The sequence below is a fragment of the Caretta caretta genome, chromosome 6, assembly GCF_965140235.1.
Source record: "Caretta caretta isolate rCarCar2 chromosome 6, rCarCar1.hap1, whole genome shotgun sequence".
NCBI classification, from domain to species: domain Eukaryota; kingdom Metazoa; phylum Chordata; order Testudines; family Cheloniidae; genus Caretta; species Caretta caretta.
Window position 1 is genome coordinate 93,956,940 of NC_134211.1, and position 13,427 is coordinate 93,970,366.

The following is a 13,427-nucleotide window of genomic DNA, read 5'->3' on the forward strand; positions in this document are numbered from 1 at the left end:
CGAGAAACTGCTGAATTGGAATTCATTTGCAAATTGGATACTATTAATTTAGGCTTAAATAGAGACTGGGAGTGGCTAAGTCATTATGCAAGGTAGCCTGTTTCCTCTTGTTTTTTCCTAACCCCCCCCCCCCCAGATGTTCTGGTTTAACTTGGATTTAAACTTGGAGAGTGGTCAGTTTAGATGAGCTATTACCAGCAGGAGAGTGAGTTTGTGTGTGTATGGGGGTGGGGGGGGGATGTGAGAAAACCTGGATCTATGCAGGAAATAGCCCGACTTGATTATGTAAAGAGTTGTCACTTTGGATGGGCTAGCACCAGCAGGAGAGTGAATTTGTGTGGGGGGGTGGAGGGTGAGAAAACCTGGATTTGTGCTGGAAATGGCCCACCTGTTGATCACTTTAGATAAGCTATTACCAGCAGGACAGTGGGGTGGGAGGAGGTATTGTTTCATATTCTCTGTGTGTATATAAAGTCTGCTGCAGTTTCCACAGTATGCATCTGATGAAGTGAGCTGTAGCTCACGAAAGCTCATGCTCAAATAAATTGGTTAGTCTCTAAGGTGCCACAAGTACTCCTTTTCTTTTTGCGAATACAGACTAACACGGCTGTTCCTCTGAAACCTGTCAAGATGTTTTTAAAAAGCAAACAAACAAAGCTAGGAAAGAGGGTAATGGAACTTATAACTTCCTTGTTCTGAAGCAGTTTGGTTTCATGTCTTCTAATGGCAGCAGTCTTTAACTCAGGTTTTTTTGGCGGCACGTGTCCTATACCAAGGTCTGCTGTCTTTTGTGGAATGATTCCTCTTGCTAAGCTAAGGTGCTGTTGGTTGTAGACATCATTCTGGGATGCCTTATTTGAAAGTACAGGTCCACTTTGAAAAGTGACTTTTAAAAGTGATGCCATGGATCTCATGTTTATAATTCTCAGAGACTTTGGATAAAATGTGCTCAGGTTAGAAGTAAAAAGATGTTTTTTCCATCTGATGGCCCTGCATATTCAACTGGGGATATTCTTTCTGGTTCATGCATCACTACCAACAAGAAAAATTGTGCACTTGGAACTTAATAAACAATTTTATAAATGATGAACCAGGTGGAATTGAATCCAGCTCACTCTTCTGTACCTATGTTGGTTCTGCAGGTCTAGCAGGAATTTATTAAAATAAATGTGTAATGTTTTTAAAGTAGGCAGATTCAGCAAGAATATACAGGGTTCATCTTCTCTAGAGAGTTGCATCAATTTTACCATAACTCAACACTAGTCTAAATGAAAGAATTGATGTTAAATATAATTTATTCTCTGTGAAGAGAAGACAATGAGCATATTTGCTGAGTAAAAGATATCACTTTTACTTAGTCAGTTTTCTGATTCTAATAGCACTTAATTGACACTATGTAAAGAACAGAAACATTTTACCCCATGTGTTCATGATTCCCAAATTTAAAGATTCATAACTGTAAAAGGACTGAAAGTCTTTTCTTCAAACTTGGCTTGAACCTTAGATTTTGGAAAGCTATAAAATTGAGCTAAGTTTGCAGTTTTTACTGTTAGCCATTCTTGAGTCGCAGATTTTCTGATTTTCTCTCTGTGGGTAAAACATATTTTAGATCCATGCTGGAATAACTCAAAACCAGCTGAACCAATTTTAAACAAATTTTATAATGAGAAAGAGGGGGAATCACTTTGGGGGCTGAGATCAGGCATGGAAAATTTCAGCCCCAAAATATTGTGTGAGAAAATGGAAAAAGTTTGGAGTGAAGGTGGTAGTGATAAAAGTTGAATTTTAGCATCTTGTATCATGTATTTATACCTCAAGGGGTAATGAAACAACTCCTGCCACATACAGCGGAATGGACTATACCAGGGTTTCTCAGCCTATGGGGAATGACTCTCAAGTAGGCCATGAGGAGGTGTCCATTGGAGCACACCATCCACTAGCTGAAGAAAATCAAAACCTGCAGAATCTTGCGGTAGCTAGAACCCAGTGGGAGCTATGGAAGAGTAGGGAAGGAACAATTAGCTCCCTTACTCCTCCCCATCATATCACCACCCGGCTCGATCCTGCCTTCAAACCCAATCATGGTGAAACTATACCCTTTCCCTCATCCTTCCTCCCCTCCCTGCCCCAATAGCACTTAGCTCTGAGACAGGAGAGCTGTGGAGATGGTAGTTGCAAAGGATTTGGGGATGTGATGGACTGTGGGACAATTATCGGGCCATTAAGTTGAGATGTGCCATTGGGCTAGATGACCCACTAGAGGTCCTTTCCAGCTGCTAGGATTCTGTGCATTTCAGGGTTAACTGTTCATCCTTTCCTTTGTACTAGGTGTAGTTCAGACGCATAGGAAGACAGTTTTTATCTTGAACAGCTTAGTCTATTTGTGATCTTTTCTTTCATGGTATTCTTCACAAAAACTAGAATCTTATCTTTAACTTTACTTGGGATAAATTAGTTAACATTGTGGTGATTGTTGTTATTTACTTATCTGCTAATTCCCTAACTTGTGAAAGGAGCAACCTGGCTGTGCTATTATTCAAAAGAACCACACAGGCTGGGCACACATTAGCCAATAATAGCGGCAAAGAGTCCTGTAGCACCTTATAGACTAACAGAAGTATTGGAGCATAAGCTTTCGTGGGTAAATACCCACTTCCTCAGCATCCGCCGAAGTGGGTATTCACCCACGAAAGCTTATGCTCCAATACGTCTGTTAGTCTATAAGGTGCCACAGGCCTCTTTGCCGCTTTTACAGATCCAGACTAACATGGCTACCCCTCTGATACTATTAGCCAATAATGTAAACCCCATCTATTTTATACAAGCAATTAATGGTACTGGTATTCTGGATACCTACACTTTTTAGGTAGCTGAAGCATTTTAGTCTTCCAGCACATTTGGAACATATAACTTGTTGAACTATACCCTTTATTATGTATTTTTTGCATTTTATTGTGCTGTATATCAGAGAATCATTAACAATGGAAGATTCAAACTAGGTCTGTTCTGTTATGCAGATGTTTTATTGCAAAGTGAAGCCTTTTGTCTCCTTTTGCAGTGAAATTGCAGATAATCCTTACATGACTTCAGTGCCTGCAAATGCGTTCCATGGGCTGTGTAATGAATCCCTTACACTGTAAGTCCTACCAGTTTAACTCACATGACTGTTATATTCCCTGTGTCTCTGAAGCAAATCACTGTGACTTGTGAAATAACAATTCAGCCCTAATCTATAGTGGTTTGTAAAAGAAAAACACCAGAGACAAATGTTATTCATAGTCTCATTTACATAGTTTTCTTCTTTGCCACAGTGACTTGGATCATGTCAATTTTTTAATTGACACTGCCAAAGTATTTTAATAGCAGAAATAACAAGAAGAAAGTGATTAAACAGACAGTGGGCAATAGGCAATTATGCAAGGTCTGAGCTGTAGAAAGGAGCACAGAGGGAAAGGGTTTGCAGTACTACTTCGGTAAAGCTGCAACACAGGTATAGTCAAGGGTATGTAACACACTTGAAGCTAGGGGTATGATTCCCAGCTAGTGCACACATATTTGCGTTAGCTGTCATGGAGCTAGCATGCTAAAAACAGTGTAGCGCGGGGTAGCACAGGCAGCTGCAAACAGTGACACTAGCTAGATATGTCAAGTACAAACCTGCCTGAACACCTGGGGTATGTACTCAGCAAGGCTAGCCCATCCACTGCTTGCTGCTGTCCATGCTAGCCTGGCTACACTACTATTTTTAGTGTGCTAGCTTGATGAGAGCCAATGCAAGTACAGTAACTCCTCACTTAATGTTTAGTTATGTTCCTGAAAAATGCAACTTTAAGCGAAATGATGTTAAGCGAATCCAATTTCCCCATAAGAATTAATGTAAATAGGGGGTGTTAGGTTCCAGGGAAATTTTTTTCACCAGACAAAAAGCTATATATATATATATTTATACATACACACAGAATATAAGTTTTAAACAAGTAATTTAATACTGTACACAGCAATGATGATTGTGAAGCTTGGTTGAGGTGATGAAGTTAGAGGGTGGAAGAGGATGGGATATTTCCCAGGGAATGCCTTACTGCTAAATGATGAACTAGCATTCGGCTGAGCCCTCAAGGGTTAATGCATTGTTGTTAATGTAGCCTCACGCTCTACAAGGCAACACAAATGGAGGAAGGGGAGACAGCATGGCAGACAGAGACAGAGACACACACCCTGTGTGTGGGAGAGAGAGAGAGAGATGTGCATTGCCCCTTTAAGTATGCTGACCTGACTCTAAGTACATTACATTGCCTTTAAAAAGATCAGGAAGTTGAGACAGCAGCTGCGGTCTCTCCCGTCTTTCTGTCCTGAGCCCTGTCGTGTCTCCACCCTGCTCTATATGGAGAAAGGGTAAGTGGGTGCAAGAGTAGGGGGGAGGACATGAAACAATGGGTGTTACCATACAGACTGTAACAAGAGTGATCAGGAAAGGTGAGCTATTACCAGCAGGAGGGTGGGTGGGTGGGTGGAAGGGAACCTTTTGTAGTGATAATCAAGGTTGGCCATTTCCAGCATTTGACAAGAACGTGTGAGGAACAGTAGGGGGGGAAATGAACAAGGAAGTTTTTTTGTTGAAGAATTGCCAGTTTTAGGTCTGTAATCGAGTGACAGACTCCAACGAGAGACTGCTGAATTGGAATTAATTTGCAAACTGGATACAATTAACTTAGGCTTGAATAAAGACTGGGAGTGGATGTGTCATTACACAAAGTAAAACTATTTCCCCATGTTTATTCCTCCCCCTCTCCCCCCCACTGTTCCTCACACGTTCTTGTCAACTGCTGGAAATGGCCCACCTTGATTATTACTACTAAAGGTTCCCTCCCACCCCCCCCCCGACCCCCGCTCTCCTGCTGGTAATAGCTCACCTTTCCTGATCACTCTTGTTACAGTCTGTATGGTAACACCCATTGTTTCATGTTCTCTGTGTATATAAAATCTCCCCACTGTATTTTCCACTGTATGCATCCAATGAAGTGAGCTGTAGCTCACGAAAGTTTATGCTCAAATAAATTTGTTAGTCTCTAAGGTGCCACCAGTACTCCTTTTCTTTTTGCAGATACAGACTAACACGGCTGCTACTCTGAAACCTAGTACACTTTGCTATAACATAGGTTGAACTCAGCTGTCCCTGTCACACACCATGAGTACAATTTGTTTGAAAACTGGTTGATAGGAGTCCTGGACAGGAGTCTGGAATGAGCCATATTTGGGTGTCAAATACGGTTCATTGTTGTGGTACAGATGCAGTCTGAGCCACAGAGAAGAGCACAGGGTGTTCTTCTTCAAGTAGTTGAAGCTGTGTATTCTACTTAGGTGTGTGCCTATCCAGCCCATCAGAGCCAGAGAATTTGCCTAGCAGTACCCATGGGGGGTGCGGGGTGCTCATGCCTCATGGCCATAGCCCCTCCCCTGGCTATATGAGGCAGCGACTTCCCATCATGCCTCAGTTCCTTCTTACCACCCTTGGCTGGAGTTGGAGCTCTATGTAGTTTTCAACCTCACAATCATCTATTCAGCTACTTTTTTTCAAGGTGTATATAGTTCATTGGTTCACAAAATGGACTTAAGTGATGAGGGCTCTTTGTCTGAAGCAGCATCTACTTAAACAGGCCATGCAGCCTACTCAGGCACCGAGGCCCTCGTCAGATCAGAGGTCACCCTTGGGTTCAGAGAGTGCTGCCACTTTGCGTTTTGGAGCTAGCGCCTTTCAAAAGAGTTGAAGGAGTCGTTAAGGAAAAGGTCCCATAAGACCAACCAAGGCCACTCCAGGTCCTGTGAGGATTTGTCTTCCTCCTCCAGAAGGAGAGTGCATCGGCCCAGGATGAAAGCCAGTATGCAGGACGGAGCAGGTCCCGTCATATGCTCCCCAGCACCGCACAGGGAGATCAGAGATCCTGTGCTGTTGACCCCTGTTCCAGCCCTAGGGCATCCATTGTGTCCAGTACTGACAAGAGCGATGCTACCTCCTCTGCCTTTCTGTCCCAACCTCTTCCTTGGTCGAGGACTTTGCTGTGTCTTTGTTCTTTATAGCCCTGTTGGCTGGAAGAGCCACTGAACCTATGGGTCTGTCAGTGCTGCACCCCAATGTTTCCTTTCCAGACTCAGTAGAAATGGGGCTGGTACTGGACTTGGCACAAGGTACCTCCTTGGCACCAGGAACTTCTTTGATGCCCCCCACAGCTGACACCACTCTCTGCTTCAGCACCATAGGATCATCTGTAGCTCATGTTTGGGCAGCCTTTTCTTTCCCCAAGACAGCGGGACTACCCCAGAAAGGGGCATAGATCCCATAGGAGGAAGTAGTTGGGTTCAAGGTTTGGACAGTCCACACACCTTCCCTGGTATCCCCCAAGCACCCATTTTGACTCCTTGGTCCAGAGCAGTGTTCTAGTCATCACTCCCCACTCCTCCCCCCAGTCCCTCCGTTTGGGGATAGGCTGGCTCACTTTCACAGTTTTGGGGCTCGATCACCACCACCAGCTGGGTCCTAAGCACTGGCAGACTGGGCTATGCCATCCAGTTCTTCTCCATACCTACTTCCAGCCTCCCCTCAGAGTTCCTCTTTGGGGATCCCTCTCCCAATATACTGCTCCTTGAGCAGGTTTGCTCTCTGCTCACATTGAGAGCAGTGGAGGAGGTTCCACCAGATCACTGGCATCAGGGTTTCTATTCCATGGACCTCTTGGTGGCAGTGCTACTCATGCTCCCATTCTGCCCAGACTTGATCTCACAAGACCATGGTCTATTATTTCTCCCAAACCTTGCCTTCATGAATCTGACTGTATGGATGCTGTGTGGCTGAACCCCAAAGAACAGGCCTGCTTGGATCAGATTCAACAAGTCTTGCTGAGTAGTAGAAAGCCCTCCACTAGGACTACCTACGTGGCCAAGTGGAAATATTTCACTTGTTGGGCCTCCGAACAGAATCTGTCTCCATTCCAATCTTCTCTGTAGTCTATCTTGGACTACCTACTCTACTTAAAGCAGCAAGGTCTGGCTCTCTCTTCTGTTAAGGTTCATTTGGCATCCATCTCAGTCTTCCACCTCCAGTGAATGGCAGATTGGTGTTCTCTCATTAAATGACGGTCTGGAAAAGGGCTGGAAAGACTTTATCCTCTGGTTGGTGAGCCGCCTCCCCTCCCCCATGGGACTTAAACCTGGTCCTGTCAAAGCTCATGGGGCTCCCCTTCAAGTCGTTAGCATCGTGCTCTCTACTGCTTCGCACCTGGAAGGTCGCTTTCCTGGTGGCTATCACCTCAGCCTGATGGGTCTCTGAGATCAGAGCCCTTATGTTGGAACCTCCTTACACAAAGTTCTTCAAGGACAGGGTTCAACTGCACCCCCATGCAGCCTTTCTACCAAAGGTGGTGTCACAATTCCGTACCAACCATTTTTCCATTCCACAATTCCATACCAACTAGGTCATTTTTTTACCTGTCTTCTTCCCAAAACCTCACAAGTCTGCTGTGGAACGTCAGCTTCATACATTGGACCTTAAGCGTGCTCTGACCTGTTATATTAAAAGGGCTAAGCCCTTCCACAAATCCATGCAACTCTTTGTAGCAATAGTGGAAAGGATGAGAGGGTACCTGTGTCATCCCAAAGAATCTTACCCTGGATAACGACCTGCATTCGGGCTTGCTACAAGCAGGTAAATGTCCTGCCTCTGGCCATTGTGACCGCTCATTCCACAAGAGCCCAGGCTTCATCAGCAGTGTTCCTCGCACAAGTACCAATCCAGGACATCTGCAGAGGCGCAACCTGGTTATTGGTTCATACCTTCGCATCCCACTATGTCATCACCCAACAGGCCAAAGACAATGTCATTTTCGGGAGAACAGTGTTACAGTCAGCACGTTCATGAACTCTGAGCCCACCTCCTTGGGGTACTGCTTATGGGTCATCTAGGATGGAATGGACATGAGCAAGCACTTGAAGAAGAAATAATGGTTATTAATCTTTTGTAACCGTTGTTCTTCGAGATGTGTTGCTCATGTCCATTTTATGACCCACCCTCCTACCCCTCTGTCGGAGCTACCGACAAGAAGGACCTGAGAGGGTGCAGGGCGGACCGCGGCTCTTATACTGGTGCATGTGTGCACGACTCCAGAAGGTGCTAGAGCCGGCCCTATGGATACCACTAAAGTAAAAACATCCGGCAACAGTGCATGCAGCACACACACACACCTAACATGGTACGGATATGAGCAACACATCTTGAAGAACAACAGTTACAAAAGGTTAGCAACCTTTTTTTCTCAACTTTTGCAGGCTCAACAAATATGTCAGGTACATGAGGTTCTAAACGGTCTCTCTGTTGACTATTTCCCCCACATTTTTTTCTCTGAATGGCTGGTTTACTGCCTTGGACATTCAGGACACCTACTTTCATGCAGCAATTTTGCCGAGCCCCTAAAAATTCCTTTGATTCAACATATCAGAGCACCATTTCCAGTGTGGGGTGCTTCCTTTTGGCCTCTCTTCTACCTCTTGGGTTTTTACCAAATGCATGGCTGTCATCATGGCATATCTCAGAAAGAAAGGGATCCACATCTTCCTGTATCTGGATGACTGGTTACTGAGGGGCACATCCAGGGATGAAGTCCTTTCTCATGTCAACACCACACTGTTCTTGCTCATTATCTGGGTGTCATCCTAAACACATGGAAGTCAACTTTGGTTCCCACTCAGAAAATATAGTTAATTGGGGCCCTAATAGATTCTGTGAGTTTGAGAGCATTTCTGCCAACTGACTGTTTTCAGGCAACTCATCACCTCTGTCTCAGTCTGCAGTCTCAGCCTTCTGTGATGTCCATGAAGTCTGCTTGCATGCAGGTGATCCAGTTCAAAAAGGCTGCATCTTCGCCCCTCCAAATGTGGCTCAGGGCAGTTTACCATCCAACTCTTCACTCCTTGGTCATATTGGTCCATCTTCCTCCACTGGTCCTGGACTTCTTACAGTGGTGGATGCGTCTTGAGAATGTTTGTCAGGGCATTCCTTTCATCAGGCCCTTCCTAAGCAGGACTTTTGTCACCGACACCTCCCTACTGGGATTGGGAGGACCTTTGGGGTTGCTGAAAGTCCAAAGTCTGAGGTCGGAGCTGGAGTCTTCTCTGCATATCAACATGTTGGAGCTACAGACCCTTTACAATGTATGTCACACCTTTTGGATCCATGTCAGGGACTCAGTGGTTCACAGATTTACTGACAATACCACTGTGATGTATTATGTGAACAAGCAAGGAGGAGCACACTCATAGGCACTGACTTTTGTTTTTGCCAGTGGGTGCTTTTGAAGAGGTGTGTGTGTTTGGGGGCTGGGAGCAGGATGGGGCACTCTGCCAGTTTTGGAGGGAGGCTATTTTCAGCATATTTATATACTTCTTTCATATTCTAGTTATTGAATGTGTCTAGCATTGGTATCTTTACTATGTTAATGATTAAATTGTTATGAACTACATAATTACATTATCATGAATTACAGTATGTTAAAATCATTGCAATCAGTTACAAGCTGTCTTCCCTAATGTCCTAATTTAAAAACATTATGTCTTACTGTAGCTTTCTGGATGAAACTGTCAGCAATCTTATCTACATCTAGTTCCCTAGTATTGTCTTGATGCATGTTAAGAACAGCTACATTATACAGTTGTGTGTTCCATTGATGACAGGAGATAATTTTTAAGTCTTCTGAATCTGGAGAATGAGTTCAGGATGATATAGGCACAGTGGGAAGGATTCTTATAAATTTGCAGTACTCTGGAAACATAGTGCTTCCGGAGTACTGCAAATGACTCTGAGATCTCTTTCTTGATGGGTAACAGCTAATTTGGACCCTATCATTTTGTATGGCTAATTATATTTTGCCATGTGCATTACTTTGCATTTAACATTGAATTTCATCTGACATTTTGTTGCCAAGTCTCGCCCAGTTTTGTGAGATCCCTTTGTAACTCTTTGCAATCTGCTTTGGATTTAACTATTTTGAGTAATTTTGTATCATCTGCAAATTTTGCCACCTCAGTGTTTATCCCTTTTTGCAAATCATTTATGAATATGTTGAACAGCACTGGTCCTAGTATAAGCCCCTGGGGGACACCACCAAACTGAAAAAGGACCATTTATTCCTACCCTTTGTTTTCTATCTTTTAACTGGACTGCCTGGCAATGCTTTCAGGATCATCTAACGATCCTTAATTTAAGGACAAGCCTTTTGTTATCTTAATCACCCTGCCTCTGTTTATAAACAAACTCCCTGCCCGAAGGGCAGAAGTTGTTAGCAACATAGAACTCATCAAATTTTACACTCAAGCTCTGGCTCATGGGTGCTGAGTACCCACTATTTTTTTCCTCTGGGTGTTTGAGCCCCAGAGTACTCATGGAGTCGGCACCTATGAGCACACTCCAGGATGCTCTCCCAAGATGCAATCAGGTTGTGACTGGTTTGCATCAAGGAGAGTATCACTGTGAAAGCCAACCACTTGCCCCTGTTTCAGAATCACCTCATGAACCATTTGAGCAGGAATTTTTTGTTGAGTCATGAGTGGTCTCTAAAGACAAGTATTCTCTGGACTATCTTTGCAACCTGCGGCATTCTGATGATCAACCTCTTCACCATGAAGGACAACAGGAAATGTTACCTGTTTTGCTCTTGAAGGGGCCTCAGTTCAGGCTCCCTGTCTGATGCCTTCCATCTCAGCTGACAAGTGGCTCTCTTTTATGCCTTTCTCCTGATCCCAGTCATCCCACAGGTAATCCTCAAGCTGAAGGCAGATTGGGCCAACCTCATCCTCATTGCCCTGGTGTGGCCAAGGCAGTACCGGCTCTCCAATCTTCTTTGGCTATCAGTTCAGCTGCCCCTACTGCTTCCTCTCCATTCCCACCTACTCACTCAGAATCATGGCCACATCAACTTGGGGACGGAACATCGCTCAGTGATTTTCTGGTCATCAGAGCAGCCACTCAACAAATCCTAAACTTTTTCCTCAGAGCCACACAACATGCTAAATAGGCCCTGGAACAAGAATCCTGCAACTTAATGCCAAAGGACTCTAATGGGCAAAATGCGAGTACCTTGGAAATCTGCTGAAGACTCACAACATCAATATCCTCATGTTGCAAGAGACCCATGTTAATAACAACCAACAGACTAGGCATTACTGTATCTATGGCTATAACCTAATGACTAGTCACTATCATCCAAAATATGGCTTGGCAATATACATCAAAGACACCATCACAGATTTTAATGTTATTCCACCAACCGAAGTGGAGACCACATTTACCACAACTCTCAAAGTAGAGGAGCTCTAAATTATCAATGTCTGTAAAGACCCCAGCATAAGATGGCCAAAACCAATGTTATCCAGCACCCGTATTCCATACATCTATGCAGACAATTTTAATAGTCACCACGCTATGTGGGGCTATAAAACAAATGAAACTGACGGCAAACATCTCATGGACTGGATATCTGCACAAGATTTACAATTAATCTACAAATTTAAACAACTATCAACATTCCATTCAAGCCACTGGCAATGTGGGTATAAAAAAGACCTAACATTCGAGTCTAAAGACAAAAGTGGAAACACTCTCATTGCATCACATGAAGTACTACCGGCATTTCCAAACAGCCAACACAGGCCCATAATGATCTACATAGGCATTGAAATTCCTGTGTTTTTTCCGAAACAGGTACCACAATGGAACTTTTCTAAAGCTGAATGTCATGCCTACAAACACACTATTGAGAAAACTGTCACAAGGTTCCAGTGAGAGCGGAATTCTGTCAACAGTTCATAGGGCTCATAAAAGTAGTAGGAAAGAAGAACATTCCCCAAGACTTTCAGAAAAAGCAGACTCCCCGCTGGGTGTGAGAGACACGGGAGTTGCTCAGGCAATACAACCGGAGCTCTCATACCTCAAAAGCCCTGCTACCCTCCCGTGATACTGCAAGATGCCAGCGCTGGCTTGACTGTATGCAAAAACTTGATTTTACACATTCAAGCCATCAAGTCTGGACACTACTGCAATGCCTTGGGGCCACTAATCCCACAGAGTATCAGCCACCAAAAATCTGGCTAAACTCAATAGCCTCGAAGCTGGTGGAGAATACAAAAGGACCACTCAATAAACACACATGAAGAGAAGAGTATCAACAACTCTACCGGACACTTGCATCAGTCCCCTGAGGAGAACCTGCCACTGTCAACATTGAGGAAGTAAAAGAAGGACTTGCCACGATGAAAAAAGGGAAGTCTGCAGGCCCTGACAGTATTCTGCCAGAATTCCCTCCACTATCTTGGTCCCAAAGGACTCCAATGGCTAGCAACATTGTACTCCTGTACCGTAAGACAGTACAGATCCCTGAAATATGGTGTGAGGAATGATAATTGCCATTCCAAAGCCTGGGAAGCCCCCTGATGAAGCGGAAAGCTGTAGGCCGATTTCTCTACTATGCACAACCTATAAACTTCTTGAACGTATCATCCTCAAAAGAATACACACTTTTACTGAGCCAATTATCCATGTTGAACAGGCAGGCTTCCAGGTAAAAACGTAGTTGTTGCAACCAAGTTCTGGCACTCACAAGTCACACTGAGGCTGGCTACCAGAAAAAACTAAAGACTGGTGCAGTGTTTGTTGACCTATTGTCTGTGTATGACACTGTATGGATTAAGGGTCTGAAACTGCTGAACCTTGCAAAAATTATACCTTGCTACCAAACACTTCGTCTGCTGTGGACCATTCTGAGTAACAGATGCCTACAGATGTACCAGGGTAATAAGATCAGTTCACCCCGTACCATAAACAATGGGCTACCACAAGGCTCTGTACTTCCGCCAACCCTTTTTAATATTTATATAAGTGACATGCCTCCAACTAAATCACGAAAATTTGGATATGCAGATGATCTTGCCATGACAATCCAAACACCAAACCTCCATGACACTGAGAAAGCATTAACTGAAGACCTCCAAATTATGGAACAATATTTCCAGAAAATGGAGGCTCAAACCAAACCCTAGAAAAACAATCATAAGTGCATTTCATCTTGATACTAGGAGTGCCAAAAACACACTGAAAATAGCTTTTTTTGGTAAAAATGTGCTACATGATTTCACCCCAATTTACCTCGGAGTGAAACTCTGCCACACCCTCACCTTCCATGAGCACCTTGAGATAAAAACGAGAGCCAACATAATTCAGAAACTAGGAGGTACAACCTGGGGTGCATCAGCATCAGTGTTGTGAACATCTGCAATGGCACTTGTATATTTGGTACCTGAGTATTGTGCACTGGTATGGAGCAGATGCAGCCACACATGACTTGTGACAACCAGCTGAATACAGTGATGTGGTGCATCACTGGAACCCT

The 13,427-nt window shown here is 44.0% G+C and overlaps 1 protein-coding gene across 1 annotated transcript in view; it reads left to right on the forward strand.

The window, feature by feature from the left end:
• Nucleotides 1-13,427, forward strand: part of TSHR (thyroid stimulating hormone receptor) — a 238,141-nt gene that overhangs the window by 165,558 nt on the left and 59,156 nt on the right. The window contains exon 6 of the mRNA XM_048855087.2: nucleotides 3,059-3,136. Coding sequence (XP_048711044.1) covers nucleotides 3,059-3,136 — 78 coding nt within the window. The remainder of the gene's footprint in view (nucleotides 1-3,058; nucleotides 3,137-13,427) is intronic.